The sequence below is a fragment of the Mycetomoellerius zeteki genome, unplaced genomic scaffold (assembly GCF_001594055.1).
Source record: "Mycetomoellerius zeteki isolate Tzet28-1 unplaced genomic scaffold, Tzet1.0 scaffold151, whole genome shotgun sequence".
NCBI classification, from domain to species: Eukaryota; Metazoa; Arthropoda; class Insecta; order Hymenoptera; family Formicidae; genus Mycetomoellerius; species Mycetomoellerius zeteki.
In genome coordinates this window covers 1,757,461-1,780,531 of record NW_017256458.1, presented here as the reverse complement: position 1 = coordinate 1,780,531, position 23,071 = coordinate 1,757,461, and the positions used below count along the sequence as shown (strand labels likewise).

General features: G+C 33.1%; 1 protein-coding gene across 1 annotated transcript in view; it reads left to right on the top strand.

Moving 5' to 3' along the window:
* LOC108720557 (centromere-associated protein E) overlaps window positions 1-23,071 on the top strand; it is a 39,020-nt gene that overhangs the window by 4,679 nt on the left and 11,270 nt on the right. The window contains exons 2-4 of the mRNA XM_018444637.1: window positions 1,327-1,627; window positions 5,138-5,232; window positions 22,648-22,754. Coding sequence (XP_018300139.1) covers window positions 1,327-1,627; window positions 5,138-5,232; window positions 22,648-22,754 — 503 coding nt within the window. The remainder of the gene's footprint in view (window positions 1-1,326; window positions 1,628-5,137; window positions 5,233-22,647; window positions 22,755-23,071) is intronic.

Sequence of the window (23,071 nt, the reverse complement as noted above, 5' to 3'; positions counted from 1 at the left end):
TTCTATCCTGTCGCGACATGCAGTGTCACACGACATCGACTGACCCGAAAACGCGACCGTCTATGAACCTCGCGATGTAAACCTCGATGTCCCCGAGACTTGTTTATCGGAAGACATTCTTTGAATCTATGAATGTATCTTCTCTAGCATATCTTCGGATCTTTACGGTTCTCGATTTTTATTTTTCTCGTCAAAGATATATTACACGCATATTTTTCACAGAAAGTATAAATTTCCAATTCCAGTCACTTTTTGCAGAGACTATATATTATATTATATTTGATACATCCTTCAATTCCTTATATATATTCCTTGATTGTTTCCTTAATCCCTTCAGTATTAATTTTTTATAATAATTAGAATAAGAATAATAATTATTATTCATTATATATTATTGCAGAATTATTGACATTACATCACTACAAAAAAAAAACTCGGATTCTCGAACGTATTTATAATTAAATCGCTTATAAGTTTGTACAAATTTATTAGGTTGGTATGCAGCTAAAAATATATTGTACCTGTTGCAAAGTGTTACACGTCACGATTATAAAATTAACAAAATATTGTTGCGTAAAGCAGATAATTTTTTTTATAAAACAGTCGGCTGGTTGCGCGGAATGCTTCGAGAAAATCGGGCAAAGCCCTCTATAGAATAACAAGGGGGGCGCATACCCCCGTGTGAACGCGACGCACGGTCGTATGCATCACCGCTGCTGTCGCTGTCGCTGTCGCTGCCGCCACCGCTTTTCGATGAATCGATTCCGATCCACGAAGCATGAAAAAATGTGCTTGGTAAAAAAGGATGAAATAAAAAAAAAGAATACCTATAGAGAGAGCGTAGTATGTACATGCAGACGAGAAAGATGGAAAAACGATGTCGGCTTCGAAAATGTTGGCAAAGCTGCTTGCAATGCTTGGATGAGTTTATTGACTCCCCCTCGCAAGTATTTTCGACGATATTCACCCGGTTATTCCTCGTTTGATCGTTAGACGTTGATTTTGCGAAATCTTTATAAAATGAATTTTGATAACATTTTTAAAGCTCTATAATACATTATGATTCGTTTGACCATTTTCGTTTACGTCAAGAAAATAAATATCAGAAATCTAGAAATCTCAAATCTATTTAGAAATTTCAAGCTTTTTGAAAGCATTTTAAATTTTTAAATTTCGAAATATTTACTGTCATTCTTAGATATAATACTTTTTTATATTTTCTGATTACTGAATTTTTGGACTCTTTCATGTTGTAATTTTTTAGACTTATATATGTAGATTTTTAAATTCTAAGAGCATTACTAATATATATCTTTTTATGTGCAGGGAATTAAACTTAACGGGGTCCGCAGTGGTAGTCCGCGCAGAATCGAATGAGATTTCCCTGACGAATTTAAAGGTATCGTCGAGTAAGGTTGGGGACAGTCGCGAAAGAACTCGGAGATATGATTTCGACTACTGCTTCGATTCGTCTGATCCTGAAGCGAAAAATTATGCCACTCAAGCGACGATCTACGAGACACTCGGCCAGTCCATCTTGGATGCTACGTTCTCTGGATACAATTCTTGCCTGATTGCTTACGGACAGAGTGCATCGGGAAAAACCTACACCATGATGGGCACGAAGGTGTACAGTTATGCCGCTGTTTCATTACAATAATATAATAAAATTGTAATATTATAATTATAATTTTCAGCTGATTATTTGGACATGAATTATCGTGGAAATTTCATTTTATAAATGATGCATATTTAATTTTGACATTTTTATTTACATAAACATAATATAAACTGCTTATGTATCGTATTAATATAATTTTAAATATTTTTATTAGTTTGAAACTTTAAATAAATTTATTATATACACATATATACATAATAAATTTATTTGACGTAGATTCTCATAATCGGACGTATGAATAATTGAGTGTTTTAAACATAACTTACTTTGACTTTATAATGAGAGACGATACAAAATATAAATATGTGCATTAAATAATAATTTATAAATGTATATTATCTCTCTAAATCTGAATCAGTGGATAGTCACTAATTACCCAGTGGCATACTTGGCACTGATAATCAGTGAAGTTCAACTAAAAAAGAAAGAATATTTGAGCATTATTTGACTAAAATATTGATATTTGCACGTTAATTTCAATCTTCCAATATCATATTTATTGAATTTAACAACTAAAACAAGATTAGTTAGATCACATAATAAAGATTAGCTAGGTTAGGAATCTCACATTTAATTCACTGATTATTAGTGGCATACTTGGCACTGAGATCAGTGATTATCCACTGATTCAGATTTAGAGAGATATATAAACTATTATAAAATATTATATCGCATATCTTAACAAAATATTAATAATATCAATTTTGTTTTCACATCGTGTCTAATTAAGGGTTAGAAAATGTAGTTATTAACAGTAGACATACTTGTAATGAGAGAGAGAGAGAGAGAGAGAGAGAGAGAGAGAGAGAGAGAGAGAGAGAGAGATAAGAGAGAGAGAGAAAAGTTTTAAGTTATTATGTCATACTAACAAAATTAGCTACATTATCAAAATAAATTATATCAATATAAGTTATTGGTTTTCATGTGAAATATTTAATCAAAACCGTTTTTATCAAAGTTTCATTTAGTAGTACAGAAATAAAGAAAAAATTGCATTTGCGGTTCCAAGCATGTCATCATCGTCTACTAAAACACATTTTGCATTTTATGTCTATTTTATCAATGTTATTTTTGTGCAGCGGCATTGCAGAACTCTTTTGCCGTCTGAATAAACCGGTGATGATGTATTTACGGGTCAACGTACAATGTGCAAATTGTTTCGATTTATCTCGTAATAAATCTGATTGGCACTTTATTTTCATTTTTGCGGGGCATAATAGACCTCCTCCATACATCGTCAACCTGTGCCCCGTTTCGTCGATACGCCGGCGGTATTATTTTCACAAGCAAAGCGCCTACTGTGCATGCGCGAGTCGAGAATTACTTTGATTTATCTCGCGTTTTATTAATATATCGCGAAATGTTATTTTTTTTTTATTTTCCGCACAATGCGGTAGAGCGGGCGCAATCTATTTGCTTTTATTTCAGTCAGACAACGTTCCGTTGTCATCAGCGTTGTACCCGCTGACGTTTTCGCAATATCCGCGAAAATATTCGTGCATACATCGGTCTAAAAGTTTCGACTCGCAAATCCAACAAAGAATTAATTAATTTCACCGAAAAAATTTATTATCTTCTTAATCTTTTTATGAAGATCGAATAGATAATAAATTATTCTATTCCTTTGGAAATATATTCTTTTCTTCGGCGATTCGAAATACTTTTATCTGCATTTTGCAATTATAAATCTGCAAAATGAAGTTTTTAATGAGGCTGTACTGATACGTTGAAAATATCGATGATAAAATGCTATTGGCTCATTATATTATTGGCAAATATCTGTTTAATTAACAAGCTGTTAATTGCTATAATATTTTCCACAATTCTGATTTTAAACATGCGCGAATTGAGCAGTGTGCGTAGAGTACTACATCGAAATGCCAATATCAAGTTTTTAAAACATAAAAATTGACAAACATTTAAAATAATATTTAATGAAATTGAGCTGTTTTACTGCTTGACTAAATTAAAAGCTTCCTGTAGGTTCAATTATTCATATCATGGTTAACAGATTTTACATTTCTATGAATATTTTAGTTACAACGGTTACATAACAATTACATTTTTTTCGATCCTCTCAAATTTCTCGTAACCGATATAAGAGTTTGATATTTAAATAAAAATATTGTTACAATTTATTTATATTATTTATACTTACTTTAATATCATATTTATCATTTTAATTAATTACTTGTTATACACTTTCACTTTTTCTTAATAATTAATACACTTTTACACTACTGTTGTTGTTCCATGATTAATTATTAAAATTTCAAATAATTAAAAATTCATTCCAGAATACTGTTCTCTATCTTTATATTCCTAAACTTCGACCTCTCATAAAGTTTTTATCTTTCAGTAGTAATCTCTTCCTGAGAACATGCCAAATGTAAAATAGCTTGAATATCGACGTTTCGAACGCAATAAAGCTCATTATCACATCTACACTAACACATTATATTAATTTAAAATCTCACTTATCTTACTATCGTATTGTCAAACGAAGTAAAATCAGCGGGATGAATTTTGCAAAAAATATTTAGTTTCCATCAGCTCAAACGCTCTCGTATAACATCCTCGCGAAACTAGATTTTTTGCATTCTGCATAAACTGAATGCATATTTAAAGTTCAAACAGAATCGATCTGATTATCCGTCGTTTTCCTTTTCCCACTTTGTATATCTTCTCCTCCATAGCAATCACATCCGCAAAATTATTATATCGCATTGCTTTAATTGGCTGACAAGAGAGAAAGAGAGCTCGTTGCCGGATCGAATCGACGTTCCGTTTCTCGAAAATTTCAAACAGTAAATTGAAACTGTTTTTGCGGAATGGCGCTTAATTAAATTGTATGGCGACCTCCGCAGGCGTATTCGCGCGCGATCGGGAGATGCATCTGATGGGTGCGAGGGGATGCATAGTATGGGGGTGAAAAGGTGGGTGGCGGATGGGTGAGCAGACTTTTAAAAGCGCAGCACGTGTTGTGGTTGTACAGCGTACTCGTTTGTCGGGTTTCAATTATGAAAGGACGCTTCGAGCGCTGGTTAATAATGCATCAAATTTCGAAATTGACAAGACCCCCCCTCGTTAAGGTACCGCGCGTTGTTTCCAGTCTGAATAGATTTTATTGACTGAACCTTCATTCTTTCCACAGAACAAACTCTCTCGTTTTGTTTATCCTCGTTTATTTTTCGGCCGTTTGATATTTAGAGAAATGTAGAGAAATGATCGATTAAGATAAAATATAGCTAATCTAGAAACAATATTATGAATAAATCTTGTCATAAATAAGATTATTTATTGTTTCATCATATCTTCTTTATGTATTATCTATGGATATTATTTTTATAACAATAAAAATTATAATTAAATAGCGAATATTTAAATCAAACGTTTGATTCATTTTTAAATTTGCGATAATTTCATCATTACATATAATCCGTTTTATTTTCCCAGGAGGATCCAGGACTGATTCCACGACTCTGTGAAGGAATCTTCTCAAAGATCGAACAGGAGAGCGAGCATGAGAGAATCTATCGCGTGACAGTTAGGTAAATGCATTATCTGACAAAAACTTTTTAAACTGCTCCAAAAATAAATACGCGAAGTATTTTAAATCCTGATTTTAAAAGTAGATTTTTCATTTTTACCTCTTGCGCCATTCGCGTAAAAAAGAAACAAAATGTAATCGTATGGCGATTCAATTTAATGTCCGCAAATTGTTGTATTTCATTGTTGTTATTCTAAACGAACGTATTAGAAAATAAAATAATACATCCTTGATTATTTTAATAACTATTAAAAATAAATTAGTACTAATAGATAACATCATATTTCTTCATTATTATGAGGAAAGTTGTAATAATCCTCGATATCCTGATATTGTGGCTAACGCGATGAGAACATCGACGAAAATTGCGAGCTATCGATAGAAAACTTTCCGATCGCCACTTAAGATGCTCGAAGTAGTCCGATACTTTGTATCAAGTATTCCAGAAGATTCTTGCGAATCGCGTTACACGTGCCTTTCCTTTCACCACTGGAATTTTGCCGCTTCTTACAATTTCGATAAAATTTGCTTGTATTCTTTTATTTTCCCTACCGCCGGCGCGGCGCTTCCAGATTTTCCTTGCAAATATATTAATTCTTTTGCAAGAATCAATTTTCTTATGAACTTCTTTATTTTTCGAATCGGCAAATTTCAAATTATTAATTGCATATAATCCGAATTTTTGCGGATATTATAATATCCGCAAGAATTCGGATTATATGCAATTAATATTGTGATTTGTATTTAAAAAATGTATAAAATTACCGAATATGGAATTATATGTTCATACATTAATGATTGGAAAAGAACGATATATATATATAATACTTTACCTATATAGCATAATATGATGAGAGATATAATTGACAACAACAGTATAATGTTGTTGTCGGTGATTAACATTTACGCTAGATACAATATTGTCGCTATTAGCATATATTTGCAGAATAGTGTATCAATTTAATCACGCTTGCCGATAACGTGTCCGCCTTGATAACTGTGGGAAAATCAACATCCTCACGTGGTGCCCTTTGCTCGCAAACACCACACGAATACACGTACGCGAAATGTGGATACAGAATGATCGAAAAGTCACGAAACTGAAATATATACGTAGTACGATAGTTACTCATTAAAAAAGTGCGTAAAAATTATTATTAACTGTTATCACGATATGTCGTCGAATATCAGATCAAATGTAATTTAGATATCTCGTTTTTCCACTAGCATTACGTTATCAAAATAAAAAAAATTATAGAGACAAATTGCGCGCGAGAAACTGCATATAAATAATTTTATTTTGTATATATATTATAGTATTTTTTAACAGAATGTGTGTATAAAGATTTCTGTTCACACTACCTCTCATAAAACTAGCAGTATTAAAATATGCTGCTATATTCAACAATCGCGACAACTGTAACAATGAAATATTTGATTGCGTGATATATCTATGTATGTGTAACACAGGGTTGGGAAGTTACTTTACAAGTTACTTACAAATTACTCTTTATTACAAAAATTAAGTACAATAAGTTAATTCGGGTATTTTATTTTTTATGTTATATTTTATCATTATTTGCTCCAATTCTATATTACTTTTTGTACTCAATTTCTATAACAAACACATATAAGGTAACCTAAAAAGTAACTTATAAGTAATTTTCCCAATCCTCTTGTAACATATTCACGTATATACGATATTAATGTATGTCAAAATCACCGTAATAATTGTAGATTGTATATACATAACTTTTCGATCATCCTGCATGTCGACTATCAATACTAGCAAAAAACATTGATGGTTTCGGTCAAGGCCCGTCAATTGGTGCGCTTTTATCTATTACCATCGATAGCTTCAAGTTCATTCCTTTCGTGTCGGCGATTACGACGTCGTTTCGCGCCTAATCGCTATCGCGAATTGCTCCAGCTTCGATACGCGCCCGTACTAGCAAGAGCTCTCCCACAAGTAACAATGACAAATTGATACCGCATCGAAACTCTGCGCTACGCGGATCGCAAAAGTCGTTTTGCCGATCTATCGCCGTCGGCATACGGATTTACTATTTATTCCGCTTTAATCGCTTTTACATCGTTGTCCCGTGTATCGAAATAGTCCGCACTTGCGGGAACAAATCGCTCGCGATAATTGCCAATCGGCAAAAAAAATCCGCCGAGACGCAGTATATCGAAGTTCGTGACGCGAATAAATGGATAGTCCGACTTCGCGTATTTTTGGCAGTCGTTAAACGCGACGCTAGATGAAATCGAGGATTAGTTTGGGAAAAGCTGTAACTGCGTTGGCATAAAGTCAATTCCGCTATCATTGATCGTGTTGTGAGCATATCGAAAAGACAAACTTTGCGACAAGTTGTAGCACGAAGCTTTCGAGTTTTTCGTATGCATGCTCGTTGAATTCAATGAGTTGAACGCCGTAGAATTAGTTCGGAAAGAGTTTAAAATCCATGTCTCAGTATTTTAGAAAACACCAGAAAATTTAAAAATTTCAGGCCTCTTTGATGTTCTAAATATTGTAACATTTAATGTTATGATATTAAAAAAAATCTATCCTTAAAAATCCCTACATTATATAATTAAAAAGTGTAAAGATAAATATTTAAAAATAGAGATGTGTCAGTTAATTATTTATAATTTCTAAGTAATAATCGCAATCTTACGATAAATCTTTTTTCAATGATTCAAGAAAATTTAGAAAGGAAAATACTGTGAGTTAAGTGAAGGGTTGCGATGGGCGGTGGTGGAAGGGAGAGACGATAGGCGAGCTTGCGAGTCGCGAGGTTTGCAAGCGCGGTCTGTTGGCCTGGATGTGTCTTGCAAGCTCAGTGCCCCGTGACTCGCAATCCTAGACGGACGCAATCTCGCTACAATCTGGTAAGAATTATGCACCTTGAACATCGAATGTGCACTATATCGAATTTCCTACGTTTCTTATATTTCACGCATTTCGACCGAAGAACACGGTAAACTTAGATTCATGGATCCTCGACTTTCCGAAGTATTCCAAGACGCTTGGATTCTGCAACCTTCGGATCCTCGATAAACTCTTAGAATTTGAAAGTCTCAAATCTTGAGTTGTATGGATTCGTAGATCTGCAGAATTTTTATGTACTTCCTAATCTTTGATTCACTGATTTTCTAGAATTTCTAAATTCTCCCATTCCAGAATTGCTTTTCTAGAATATGTTTTAAGATTTTCAAAAATCCTAGAGCTTTCAGATCTCGATATTTTTATATTCTAAAAAGTATTGACTTTAGAATATTTAAATCACTGAATTTCAGAATCTTTAATTTCTTCAACTTTTTTTCAAGCGTTTTTTTCAGCGTTTATGTCGTTTTTTTCAGCGTTTATGTCGCTTTTTTTTTCTTTGATATAATTTTGTTGCATGTCATCGGAAAGGGGAATATCTCTCTTTTTCTTTTTTTTATATCTATCAAATATATACACAAAATTATTCTTTTATCACTCTCGAATTTCACAAAACAGAAAGTTTCTCATTATACCATATAAAGTACAATATAAGCATCTTATGTGTAGTAATGTTGTTCATAATAACTTTATAATTCGATATGCAAGTATCAAATATTTATGAAAATAAATAATAGAACATTACGGCGTCGAGTGTACTTTTTGAAATCACATAAAAAATAAATCGTTTTATTATTGCCATGCTTACACGCGTATAATTTCACAAATTTTGAACGGGTTCTCGTTCGCGTTCAATTAATATCTTCCTTTCTTTCGATAATTAAGCAAAGCATTTTATCGTGCGTATCAACGAGCGGTTAGCGAGATAAAGGATAAATGGAACACTCGGTAACGATTGAAAAAATAGATAAAAGCATTCTTTTTCCTATTTTAATCTTCCCCCTCTCGATAAAATAGTAATAAACGAAAGTAGATATTCTACGTATCTATACGTTCAATAATAAAAGTATAAGATAGTAGTAGTCTCTGCATGTCAACAATAATAGTTAAGGAAAAATTCATAGTAATTAAAAGAAAGACGGCAATAATTTTGGTGTCGATTTCATACAGGCTGATATATTGGGTTCAATATGAAAAAGACAAATCAGTCGCGCCACGTTTCGTTTTGAGGCCGATTCCATCGGCCCATCAGCAGTCGGACGTAAAATCGTTAAGTGGGTCGAGCAAGAAAGTTCGTCCGAGGCACATTTCTACTTGCCACCGTCGACTGTTTAGGGGTAAATTAAATTCAGCGGGGCGGGCGACGGGAGATAGACATGTTGCAAAAATTTTGACGCTCGCGTTTCCTATTGAGCGAAATGCTTCTCACTAGGTAATAATGATCGGAGAATGGTTATACTTGAAAGATAAAGTGTCTTCAAATCTTTCTAATGTGTATCATCGTCATAAAAATAAACCGTCTACCATGCTGCGTGTGCCCCAAGTAAGAACAGCGCGTGCTAGTTTAAACGCGGAAGTTTCTTACCGAAACTTTTGCATGTAGACATTTATTCGATAGATGTCGGTATAAAAATACATTCCTGGATGTAACCGTATTGTTTCTTGCTACAACGTTGTATCGCAACGATCAAATTTGTTGGCCCTGATAATTCATCGGAATTAATCGTTGCGATAATGGACTGTTCGACACGCGTCGTGTGTAAAATGCGCGGCGCCTCGTAATTGCGATCGATATTATCGGCGATGCTTGTGAAAAATCGGGGACGCGACGAGCTTTCGACTTGACAAAGAGCCGGAAGTCATCGTGAAATATCACATCGCGGATTAAATGTGTGTTAACAGCAGCACGGCGCTGCCCAGCAATCGATTCCGACGCGGATTCATCATTGAAACGTGCATCTATAATCGATGGACGCATTAACCCACTCGAGTCAGCTGCCCAATGTACCCGTCAAGCGTGATTGATCGGATATAAAGCTTCATCCGTAATCATCAAACAATACAGCCCAAGTGAAACGCATCGCGAGTGTAACTGACGGATGAGAAATAATGTTGTAGCGATCTGCACGTGGATGTTAATGTTTTTATACTGGAAGGATAAGACTTGTAAGCAGTCGTTAAATTTTCGCAATTAGTTGGCGCAAATTTAAACCAAATTATTTAAGCACTGAAGATTCAGTTTGATCTAAAGATTTAGGGCCTTTATTTCTTACTTGTTGTGTATTCACATTACAGTTTTGAAAGATATATTTTGTTTAATATTTTTATATTTCTACTCAATTCACGCACAAAATTCATCTTTCATCAAAAACAAATAAATGTTCAATTTTTTATTTTTACGTTAAACTTTGAAAAAGCTTTTTTGTCCGCCCGTTTTGAAACGCGCAAAAAATGCAGCTACGAAAAAGAATTTCGCGATGTTATTTCGCCCGTATTGGCGAAAGGATACGAGTCGGTTTTGCATTTGCAGCAGCCTGTATCGTCGGATATTAGCGGCGATGGCGCGGTATCACGGTGGTATGATCTCGTGAATCCGAACGATAAAACGCGATGGCGTTTTGCACACAGGCATTCGCACGATCGGGCATATGTACACAGATACCATGTCCGTGGTCTGACGAGGCACAGAAGGTGTTGCACGCAACACGTATAAATAAGCAGCTGTCCCGATATCTATGTCTGCATGCGTGATTTTTTTCGAGAGGGAAACGTTCGAATAATCCGCAGTTTCTATATGTGTCAACAAAACCATTAAACGCGTAAAATAAATTCAGAGATCGCCGAATAGTTTTTCAGTTGTCTTACCTACATTACATAAAAGATTTTATACAATTGAATTTTTAACTTTGTATCGAAATATCCGAATTCTGACTTTTATATTATAAACGATATACAAATTTAATGATGTAGGAGATCACCGACAATCATTAAGTTATCTAAGATTTTATATCATTGAATTTTTAACTTTATGTCATTAAAATTATCTCTAATGTATTAGACAACTTAGAAACTGTCGGCGATCAATCTCATTAAAGTAACTTTATGACATTTATAATATAAAATTTAGAATTTATAGATTTTCAAAACTTGAAATAAAGAGCAAAGTTGAGAGTTTCTAAACTCTCTTTCGTACAGTGCCAGAATTTTGTAATAACAATATTATAAAAATGATTATATATTTATAAATTCTGATCTTTTAAAATATTTAAATCGTATGATTTTTTGCGCGCATAAATTTTAAGATATTTTCAAATTATCTGAATTTTATAAATCTGATATTTTATTCACGTAACTTCTTCAAATATTAGATCTGCGATTTTCGCATTCCCGTCTGCTTTGAATTTGATCTGGGAGATTGCAAATTGAATCATATTCTGCAAAAGTATCAAAATATTAGCATCTATTAAAATATTAGTTTAATCCAAACGTTGCAAATCATAATTTATATATCTATACATTTTTAGAATTTATTTTAGATCTCAAAGGTTTTTTATTTTCGATATTTTCTCTTGACACGTAAAATCTTGAAATTTGAAAAGAATCATAATAACATTTTGAATCCTTGCGATCTCGATGACGGCACTAACCGATATGCTCCGTAAGAACCATGAGCTCGACGTGCCGTGAAATGATACGGCGTTGAATATTGGTCTATCCTAAAGGAAGGTCGCAGGACCTCCATTGATATGCGAGACCGAATTTCACGGTTCCCGACAACACGTGGGCTTGTGCTGTCTATACCAGAATTGAAGGTGACGCGTTTGATCATGAGAAATGTCGATAAATAAAATTCGATCGCATGAATTGCTATGCGTCGATCGATTCATCCTTGTTATATATTTCGTTGTAAAAAAATTGGAATAGACAAAAGAGCTTAAAGAACTAAAAAGAAAAGAAAACACACCAATTGACGAAATGAATAAAGAAAATAAGGAATGGAAAAGAGAACGAAAAAAGTAGGAAAGGATAAAAAAATTGCTGTCGATTTGGAATGTTAATTATGTATCATATGCATAGAATTTATAGCACAAATCTAAATTCTATCTGTCATCTATATGATTAGATACATTCAATATATATCGCAGTACTTACTAGAAATTTATCTATTTTAGCTATTTTTTGTACTTATTGTTAGATAATTTTCGCTATAACTGCAAGATCACTTTTTTGAGTGTAATGCCATCGAATGGAGGAAAATGGATTAAAGCAAATAAAAAATTAAATAACCTTTAAATTAATAAGAGAATTGTGTTTAAATTTTACATTTTACATACTCAAATGATATAATAATAGAACAATCTATAAAATTTTTATATTTTTAGTAATCCTTTGAATTGTGACGCATACTTCCTTAAGTAAGTTGGTCGTTAAAGAATCAATATTTTAAATAAAACAGCAAACAATGATACTTAAATAAAAATGTAAAAGAGATTATCAATGCGCATGTTACGTGAATTATGAATATAATTTTATTAATGTCATTATATGTAATGACAGCCTTTCGCCATTTCTTAGGAGGAATAAAGAGGATTGAAGATGATGAAGTAGATGAAGGCAGAATTAAAATTAGAGCCGTGTAAAGGCCGATGCTCAAAGTGAAAAATGTCAAAAATGACAACTAATAGAATTAGCGAAATTTCCTCGCTGGGGTAAGTCTTCTTCTTTCTTTGGAAGTGGCCTTTCAGTCCTTTAATCGAGTCTGATTTGACCGTCGGATAAGAATCGAAGAGACAGTTAAAGGATACAATAGCTAGAAGGCAGGATGGAAAGGAAAAAAGTGAAAGAGTCAAGTGAATTTTATTTTAAGCATCTATTCGTGATGAATAATCAAGAAACCTATAAATATAGAAGTTGTAATCCCTAAGAGGAAACAAAAAAATATGTTATTAAATTTCGTCCTTTTTCTTTTTAAGTTATGAAACAAAATCTTATTTTGATTATATTGATATTTTTTATAAAATCGGTTAAAAGGAATGACATGCTGAATAAAGCTGTAAGATCGCACAAGACCGGCCTTGTTAGATACGAAACGAATGTATATACATTTATCAGTAACTGCAACTCATTCGCACTTGCTCGAGGAACTAATTAACTACTTTCCGCGAAGGAAAGGCTTTTCCAAGCAGCGATCAGGCCGTTTTATCTACGAGCACGCATCCCGCGCGTACTTTCATTATCACGTACATGAATGTTTACACAGCAAACATAATAACGAATATACGGGCAACGCACGGAGCGAATGTACCGAAGTGTATTCCGCAAAAGGGGTAGGAGTTTGATACACATGTTTTGTTGCACAATTAATTATATCTATTAGCGAATCGTGCCCACGTCGATAAACGCTCGGCCGAGCGAGGTATAATTAAATTCACGAGCTAACGACAATAGTACCTCTGACGCGTGCTTAAACGTCGATACGTCATAACATACTAATATCGTTTGGAAATTGTCACATGGCCTGACATTGGTTTCAGGATCCTACGCATTTTCCCATTATGACAAATTTGTATCATGACAGATCCGAAAAGCTATCCTATCAAAATAGATAGGATAAAGCTGTACTCTCTAAACTGAGAGGAAAAATGGTTGCAATTACCAAAATTTAATTACAGTTTATAATCACATTTTTTGAGACAATTATATATTTATGATTGTTTTAAACATGCAAATATAATCAATATATATGGTGCTATTACATAACAATAATCAAACACTCTGCTTGAAAATCTTTAACTTTTTCTACATATCTTTTACTTATTATTACCACATAAATAATAAAGTGAATTTAAGAAAATAGTTATAATCATTATAATTACGACTGTATTTACAGAATAAAATATTTATTTTATTTATCGGAGTGGTCCGTGTAAAGCGTTACAAGCTATTATCTCTGAAAGTGTGTGTGACTAACGTTCAGACAAAAGTTTTATGACTTTGAGGAGAGCACAAGATGGTACTATTTGTTTGACCTAGCGTTGTCAAAGTGAGAGCAAGGCCACTGAAAATAAATTTAATTATAGTGTTTTGTAAAGCTCTCAAGGTAAGCTACAATAAAATGTAATAAAAAATGGGGGGTTCCATTTAAAAAATTCAAAGTAACCTTGCTTTCACTCTGACAACGCTACCCAAGGTCAAACCATCTTATGCTCTCCTCAAAGTCATAAAACTTTTGTCTGAACATATTAGTCATTTGACACACACTTTCAGAGATAATAGATTGTGACACATGGACCACCCTGTATATCTTGATATTTTATTATATTAATATTTAAAATTATCATAATTTATAGTTTTTTCGTATTTGAGAGAACTATAAATATATGATTACTATTACTTACATTACAACAGTAATAAAATAAATAAAAATAGAGCTCCTAATCATAATTATTTTATCTGTATAATTATAGTCCCAAATACCAAACACAATTTTCTCTCAGTGTATCTTATCTTGTTTATTTATGTTCTATTTTGTTAAATAAACTTTCATTCGATAAAAATTTTAATATTTATTTATATCTTTTAATTGATTTTCTCGTTGTCTATTTTTAAATTTGACGTACGTATACAATATGCAATTTTCTTTTCTATGTCTATAAAATAAATGTTATGAAATACGCGAGTCGACTGCGTATAAAAATTTAAAAGTTTTATATAGTAATATAATAATAAAAATTTTAAGTGGTAAAGATATTTCAGTGGTAAAGAAAACGTTTATTGTAGGCAAATTTGTGCAAAGAAAATACTAAGGACGAAAATTAAATCGGTTTTACGTATTTTTAGAGAAATTGTTTGAAACGATAGTAATTTTCAATCGATCTGGCAATTTCATGTCAAATTGAATCTAACTGGAAATTAATAACAGTAATGCAAACTTCGCTATTCATCATCCATTTATAATGTCTAGCAATATAATACTTCGCGGAAAATTCAGGTTTCTAACTTTATTGTAGATAAAAGCCTGTTTTTTTCTAGTAATGTATATCAATCTCTCTCAGCAATGAATTGAAATATCTAGAAAAAATTAATTAAGACATATATCTTTCTCTCATGTGCGTATACCATAGACAGATATGAATATTATATTTTGTGTTTCTATAATAATGTTTGTCCTACGATGTTCATGTTGGAAACATGCATTGTTTAAAAAATAATGTTTGCTCTGCACATGACTGATTTAAATATGAGTTGAATGGAAAGTTACGTCCTTTTAGATTAAAGTGATATTTTACATCGCAAAACTTGAATGTATTTTACTTTTAATTGTGAATATAGGAAGGAACTATTTAAAAATTTTCTACAGGTAATTTTTAATTAATGTAAATATTGAATATGGTATATATTTTACACCGTGTCAATGTAAATATTGAATATGGTATATATTTTACACCGTAATTTTCTTGCTGGAAAAAAGTCAAATGCAATATATAAAGATCTCTTGTTCTTTTAGTTTTCTCTTCATCTTTTATAAAATACATTTTTACGAAATTTTGATTTTATTATATTTGTTAAAAAGCAATGAAAAATTTTATAAGAAAAATTAATTTTATAAGAAAGATCAAAAAGAATCGAAGTACATCAGATAAAATTCTTCAGTAAACGCGTATAAATACGTACACATTTTCTTGAATTACTGCGATTAATTACGAAAAGGATTAATTTATAACATAAAGGAAAAATTTTTCCAGATAGTATATTTACAAAAAAATCAACAGTATTTGCATGTAAAACTAGAGTCCGTAAAACTTTTTGAAAATTTTCTATGTAGATTTTTTATGTATACGAGTGTACGTGTGCATGCGTCTGTTCCTCAGGCGAAGCGGTGCACGTACTAAATGATGGCCCTCGGCAAATAGAGACGGCCGAATGCCGATCGAATTGAATTTGCGATTCAGTCGCGATCGCATAATGACCAGGGCGGTAATCGAAAACGCGCTCGGGGTCGAATTAAAGCTCCGTCGAGTGAGAGAGGACTAGACAAAGACGAAGGCACATAGAGAGTGAACTCTATCGATCAATCAGCCATAAGTAATGCAGAGCTTTTGATGGCTTACCGTTTCATTGCGGACGGAAAGAACCGACCAGCATGCTATCACATGGAATGCGATTTTAGTCGCATTAAACGTCAGTGCCTAATGACGATAATTATTGATCGATGGTGCACTCAACGGATTGTTTTTGTCCCGTGAGGATAATTCCGACACTATATATACAATGGTTTATCGAATGATTAGAACCGATAGTTCAACATTAATTATCTACGTCCCCGTGTTAAAAAATCGACGATTCTTCCTAAATCGATGTTCATCAGACATTGTCTGTTACTGTTTGGAAAGAGCGATTTTGCTGAAGTAGCTGAAAATTTACTCTGTAAATCTGAATCAGTGGATAATCACTGATTACCCAGTTTCTTGACTGGGTAATCAGTAAAATTCAACTGAAAAAGAAAGAAAGTTTCAGCATTATAATTAAAATACTGATATTTGCATGTTTTAATATGTATTAAATTCATATACTAAGGCAAGGTTAGCTAAGTTAGGGATTCCACGTTTCATTGATTTTTTAGTTGAATTACACCGTGAATTCACTAATTACCAAAGGCATAATTGGGATATTCTCTAAATCTGAATTAGTAGATAGTCACTGACATCAGTGATTATATAATTCATATTTAGAGTGATTAGATACAAAATAATTTTATTAACTAAAATAATGTTCAAGCAAAATGAGCAATACTGTAAAAAGTTTAGACATTATTACAACTAGCGCAAGCGTCCTACATGATTATTTTGATAGTTTAATACAATTATTTTTAGACCTGTATCTAACTAAATTTTTAGATTTATATATATTTAATTTTAGTAAAACAGTTCTTTTGTGTGGAATATATAATTTAAAAAAAGAAGCGGTATAACATAAAAGAATAAAAGATTAATATCGAAGGTGGAGGAGGTTTAACTGTTTCCAGCGATGCAGTTGGATGTAACAGTCAAATGTAGCAAATGAATATAATTATGCCCCGCGAATATTGTATGTTAAAAGTATTTCATTACAAACGATCGTAATGCAAAGCTGCGTGACATTTACGTTTATTCCTCGATCACTGCTACAATGTTATTGATAACATACGAAATTTCTCGTATTTGCATTGTAAATGCATGAACAGAAACATTTTCTGTGTCCGCGAGCTATATCTATATAAAAGAACTAATTGAACGGATTCACATTGTACGAGGTATTATATACGTAGCTCGCCAGATATACTAGATTCTGATTTATCCTAAATAATTGGCTCGTTATATCTCAAAGTAGCAAATTATTTATCATTCGCTCGTTTATGTAACGGATATTATTCTTTTAATTCCTTTTTTTTGAACAATGAAAATAAAATTAAAACGCCGATTACACGCTATTTATTTACTTTTTAACTAATAAAATTATATTAAAAATTTAGCTATTTAAAAAAAAACTTTGGGTGCAACATAATTTTTCCGATCGAAATTATGTTGCACCCAAATTCGGCGTGTTACCTAACACAACTAAATACGAACGCAAGTAGAGCATACAGAAAACGTTAAGTCAGGTCAGTTAACCCTGAGAGATCCCTTTGCAGGCTTTTACACGTAGGGCTATCGAGGGTGATCGGAAGTGTCTTTATCACGAGTATGCTGCTCATTGAAGCTTATAACTTTCACCTTTATCATTCTCACCACTCGAAGCCGGAAGCCCTTTGTCTCTTTGTATCTTCTCTCGTCTTTCTCTTCGTTTGCTCACCGACGAAGCGATACGTAAATCATATTTTTAAAATTGTTATTCCCGAAAATATTTTCTCCTTGTTCGTCTAAATGATTATCTTGTTTTATGTGTGTTTATAGTTTTTTATCTATTTTGTTCACATATTCTTGACAAATGTAATATTAATATTTATTAAAAAGAGATTCAATTTCTCAATCTAAGTAAGTAAAAAATGAAACATTGTTAAATTTTTTATAAATTTCTAACTAGCCTATCATAAGGAAAAGCAAGAAAATTAAACAAAAACGTTTTTCACTACAATATATGAACCATTAACATTATTATTTATATTACACCTTATTTGGTCCTTTTGTCTTTTAATTTTGCTTTTGCAAAGTGAGGAGCCGATTTATATTCGTGTTAAGAAAATTAAAAAATATTAATTTATTTATTGTATTTTTTTATAGTAAAATAAAGAAAGTCTACTGCACAAGTAATAAGTGAACACACTAATAAATAAGTAACTAATTGTATTTGGATAATGTTACATGGAAAGAAAGATTTTGCTGAAGTATCTAAAAATTCAGCTAGGATACCGATCTGAAAATAATTTTATTTTCAAACGTCAAAATAATTACGTCGAGATCTATATCTAGCTAAATTTTTAGATATTTTAGCAAAGTTGTTCTTTCCGTGTAAAATGAAAAAGTGAAAAGCAAGGATTGCACCGCGCGACAGGTAGATTGTTCAACACGATTCTTTTTCTCGCGATCGACATTACCCATTTTCCAGGCATCAGGGCTGTAAGATCGATTCTCATTCCGATGGCGTAATATTCGTCAGGCACGAGAGAACCGGTGCGGGCGGTCGCGTTACACGGCACAGCGCCGGCTTTCGTTTACGCGAAAACTAGCTGCCCCTCGTCTCATTTTCAGTGCTCAGGTGGCAGGGGGAGACGGAGGATACTCGAAAAGTTTAAGGCTCGTAATAAATGGCTCTCGGCGCCCCTCATCCGCCGGGGCCCGGCGCGCCCGGATATCATTAATTAACAGTAATTAACGCGCACGCCGGCCCTTCTCGGCGAAGTTTCCGCCGACAGTCGCGCGTCTTGTCGATGAGGGATGAAATCCGCACGCGAACTGTTCCGACGAATTTGGTGAACTATGTATCGAGGAATATATCGTCGATGAATCCAAGTCATCTATAACGGCTGGAACCGGAAAGAATACATATTTCTTCTTAACATCCGTTATAATCTATCGCGTTCAGTTAAAATAACGCGCCATATTTCACGAATTTGACGCGAGGCGAGTTACCAGAGTCGCAGGAAAATTATTATGTATGTACAAGTGAAAGTTTACTTAAATATAAAAATACCTTCCACGCTCGCGATCAATGTCAATGAGAAATAATAGGCACGGCAGGTATCGTCCTGTTAAAGTAAGCTAAACAACGAGATGGTATTCTGAATGTCGACAAGATTGGACATCATTGATTAGCGATAATGCAATATGGGACATTAATTTTCATTAACTATCGGATATCGAATTTTGTTACCATGTTGTGCGGCCCTCGAATATTCTCGAAGGAGTCTACACCGCATTGATTTTCCCTTGAGAAATCTAGTGTCCTCAATGAGGAGATAACAGCAAGTTTGGAGAGACTTGCGAGTTGTAGATCAAACGAAAATATACAATACATAATTACCCTCAACACTGTTAAATGTATGATGTCAAATTATACACAATTTAAGTTATTTTTAATCATTTCACAGAACGCTTCTGCTTCTACTCGATATGTTGTTAATTTAATTAAAACAATGATATTAAATAATTAACTCAAGAAAATATATTAAATTTGACTCAAATTTAGTTTATTATTTATTAGCTGCCTCTCTGAGTGCGTTAATATGGACTAATGTTGTTTATTTTAAAACTTATACACAAATGGATTGAACAAAATGTTATTTAACTCAAGAGATTGGGATACCATTACTCCTTTGATATTTAATAATAAAAACTGCGCTTTTTATATTAACTATAATTATATTGTAAATTCTAAGATACTTATTATATTATTGCAACTTTATCCGGTTATTATTAATTTATTTTTAATAATTAAAATTTAAATTAAAACGCAAAAAATTGTTCGTTTTCTTAAAAATATATTCAATACCTATATCTTCTTTTGCACCAAGATTGTGAAAAGCGATAGCTCTCTCTTTCGTAGAAAATTTCTCCTAATTTTAAGTAATTTATGTTAACGAAGTTAATTAAGCGTAACAAGCTGGTTTCTAGGTGAGGATTAAATTAATTTTAAATAATTTGCTGTCATGTAATAAATTCTACATTCATCTTCCTCACCTTTAAACTCATCTATGAAAAAATCATGAAATGCGCATCGTCAATAATGTCGAACCGTTGCGTGACGCGAACGATATATTTATCGTTGCGATGCAGAAAGAAAATGCACGGCGTTGTACATTTCGCGTAATATTCCTCGCAATTTTTACATCCTTCTTGCGGCATTAGCCGAGAAAGGAAATTCGCGAACGAGAACCTCGGCAATTGGTGAACGCCCAATCCGACACGACGACGTAACGATTCTTGTGAATTTTATCGTAACTGCTCTTTGAACTCGAGTAAACGTTTTCTCGAGAACGAGGCCAGATATCGTGTAATACAATATTTCACTTGTCTGCAAATTTTCACTGCAACGTAATTTATGCCATCATAATGGCCGTTGTTCCGATAAGGAGGTCACATCTTCAGATCAAGGAAAATGAACGACGAAACTTTTTTCCGAAAAAAACAGGGAGTACACCAACGTAGTCGGTCGTAAACAGCTTACAAAGTCGGACAACCGTACAATTCTTTTAGGGACTATTATTCTTAGAAGAAGACAGAACCTACGATTAAGATACGAGAAAAATAATGGAATTGTAAATAAAAAAAGGATTGAATTAAATTATCATTAAGAAAAACGGAAGAGAAATGAGAGATAAATATAAGGCACGGTGTAGTAGACAGAAAAGAAAAATAGAAGATTTCTGCTTTAAAATAATGGATGCTAAAATATTATAAAACAACGAAAGCGTTATAATTTATTTTATAATTCATTTTGGCATCGCTATGTAACACCCGTTCAACATTAATCTGCAGAAATTCTTCGTATATTGTCTGCTAAAGAAAATTTGGCCTACCTATCTTATATGTTGTTATTTCCTACAGATCATACATGTGATCGAAATCTGTGAAGACTTGTGCGGTCCATGATGTAAGAATACAAAATGTTTTTCGTCTCTTTTTCAAGACTGGCTCAATTTTCACTCTTTATAGTGAGATTTCATTCCAAAGAATTGAGAGAGTAGTAATTTACTAAAACGCAAGTAATCCAGCAGGAAAAAAAGCATCGTGTGCAGCAGACTTTACATCACGGTGTGGCGTAGATTCGTGGATCGCGTCGCGTTGAAGAATGCAACAAGAGAGAAAGAGAGAGACTGTAAGGGAAAAGGAAAGAGAAACAAACACGTCTAGGGAAGCAACGAGTGTTTCACCTGGTAAACGTGACCGTGTGAGGCCGCGATCGCCGTTAAGCCGATTTACGAGCGCACGTGCGAGAATTCCACGAGCGCAACGGGAAGGATAATGACGTTAAGAGGATCCATAGGAGCTTCCGCACTCACGTGTCGTGTATGTGAGATCTCATGTTCGTCTTCGTCGTTGCACATCATGTTCGCGTGCGTCATGCCGTTTCGCGCCGCGACGCGCTGGCGACACGTTTCGAAGAGCGATGTATCGTGAGATGTATCCACGACAAGAATCGACGCGTCGCGATTCTCGCGAATAACGTCGTCGCCAATTCATACAAAATCCTGTTTTCCGGTTATTGATCAATAACGAAACCGGTGAATTTCATGATAATTTATAATCAATATCTCAGCTGAAATTTGGTTGTATTGAGATTGAAAGCAGTGATTTGGTGATTATTATAATAATGTGTTAATTCTGACGGTGTAGACTTATTCTTTTTGTCTCAACATCATGTTGTATATGAATTTTAATTTATAAAACTCACTTTAGAACATCTATAATTTATATCAGCAGTACGCGTTATATGGCTCTTTGGTCAATCACGAATCGTGAACTGTCAGCTCTCTTGATCAGCTACTAAACAAATTTTCGGTATAAGTCGTGCGACCGAGATGCATCGCCAGGATGTACGCATATATTATTCATCCTATATCTTATATGCATTTTACATCCTAATTAATTAAATTTATTCTATATAATTCTTCGATTACTTTATCTATTACATAATATATAATATTATAAATAGAATATCATAAATTCTAAAAAAATTATAAATCATCTAAAATGAGCTTAAAAAATCAATAACACATTTATGAAATATGTAATTCTTAAAAATAATTAAAAATATTTTTCAAAGGAGAGAGTAAGTCACTCTAGTGCTATTTATTAGAATATTGGAAAAACATTATTATATGATTAATGTTATCGATGAACATTACTCATGGCTGACAAGAATCGGTATAATTATTCTCATGTAATAATTGATATATATTCTCAACATTTTATATATAATTATGGAAAAAATATTTATATAAACAATTGAAAAAAGATATAAGAAAAGTCTTGAGAAACGAATGAGATTATATGTCCATAGTTACAATTTTATAGAAATCCTTTTAAAGTTGTATGTATGGATCTGTTTCAGTTATTTGGAGATATATAACGAGAGGGTAAGGGATCTCCTGAAGCCGTCGACGAGCACGAGCGGTCTCAGAGTTCGAGAACATCCTCGACTAGGACCTTACGTTCAAGGTACTCCGCTCGTTTACTGTGAAACGTCGCGTATACCGAGGACGTCGGCTAAAATTTTCGCTCTACGACCTTCTTTCTTCACGTTACGATTCTCTCATTCGCTATATTATTCACTATATTATTAAAGTCTAATATAAAAATAAATGCGGTAAGTACATTAAATATTATGTCAAATATCGCATTAAATATATTATTAATTCCATGAATAATTGTAATTTTATTTTGAAATTATTATTCTTTTTGTACGATATATTAGAAAATATGAATTATATCTTTATTAAATAAAAGATTTATTGTTTAATATATGTCACTATTGT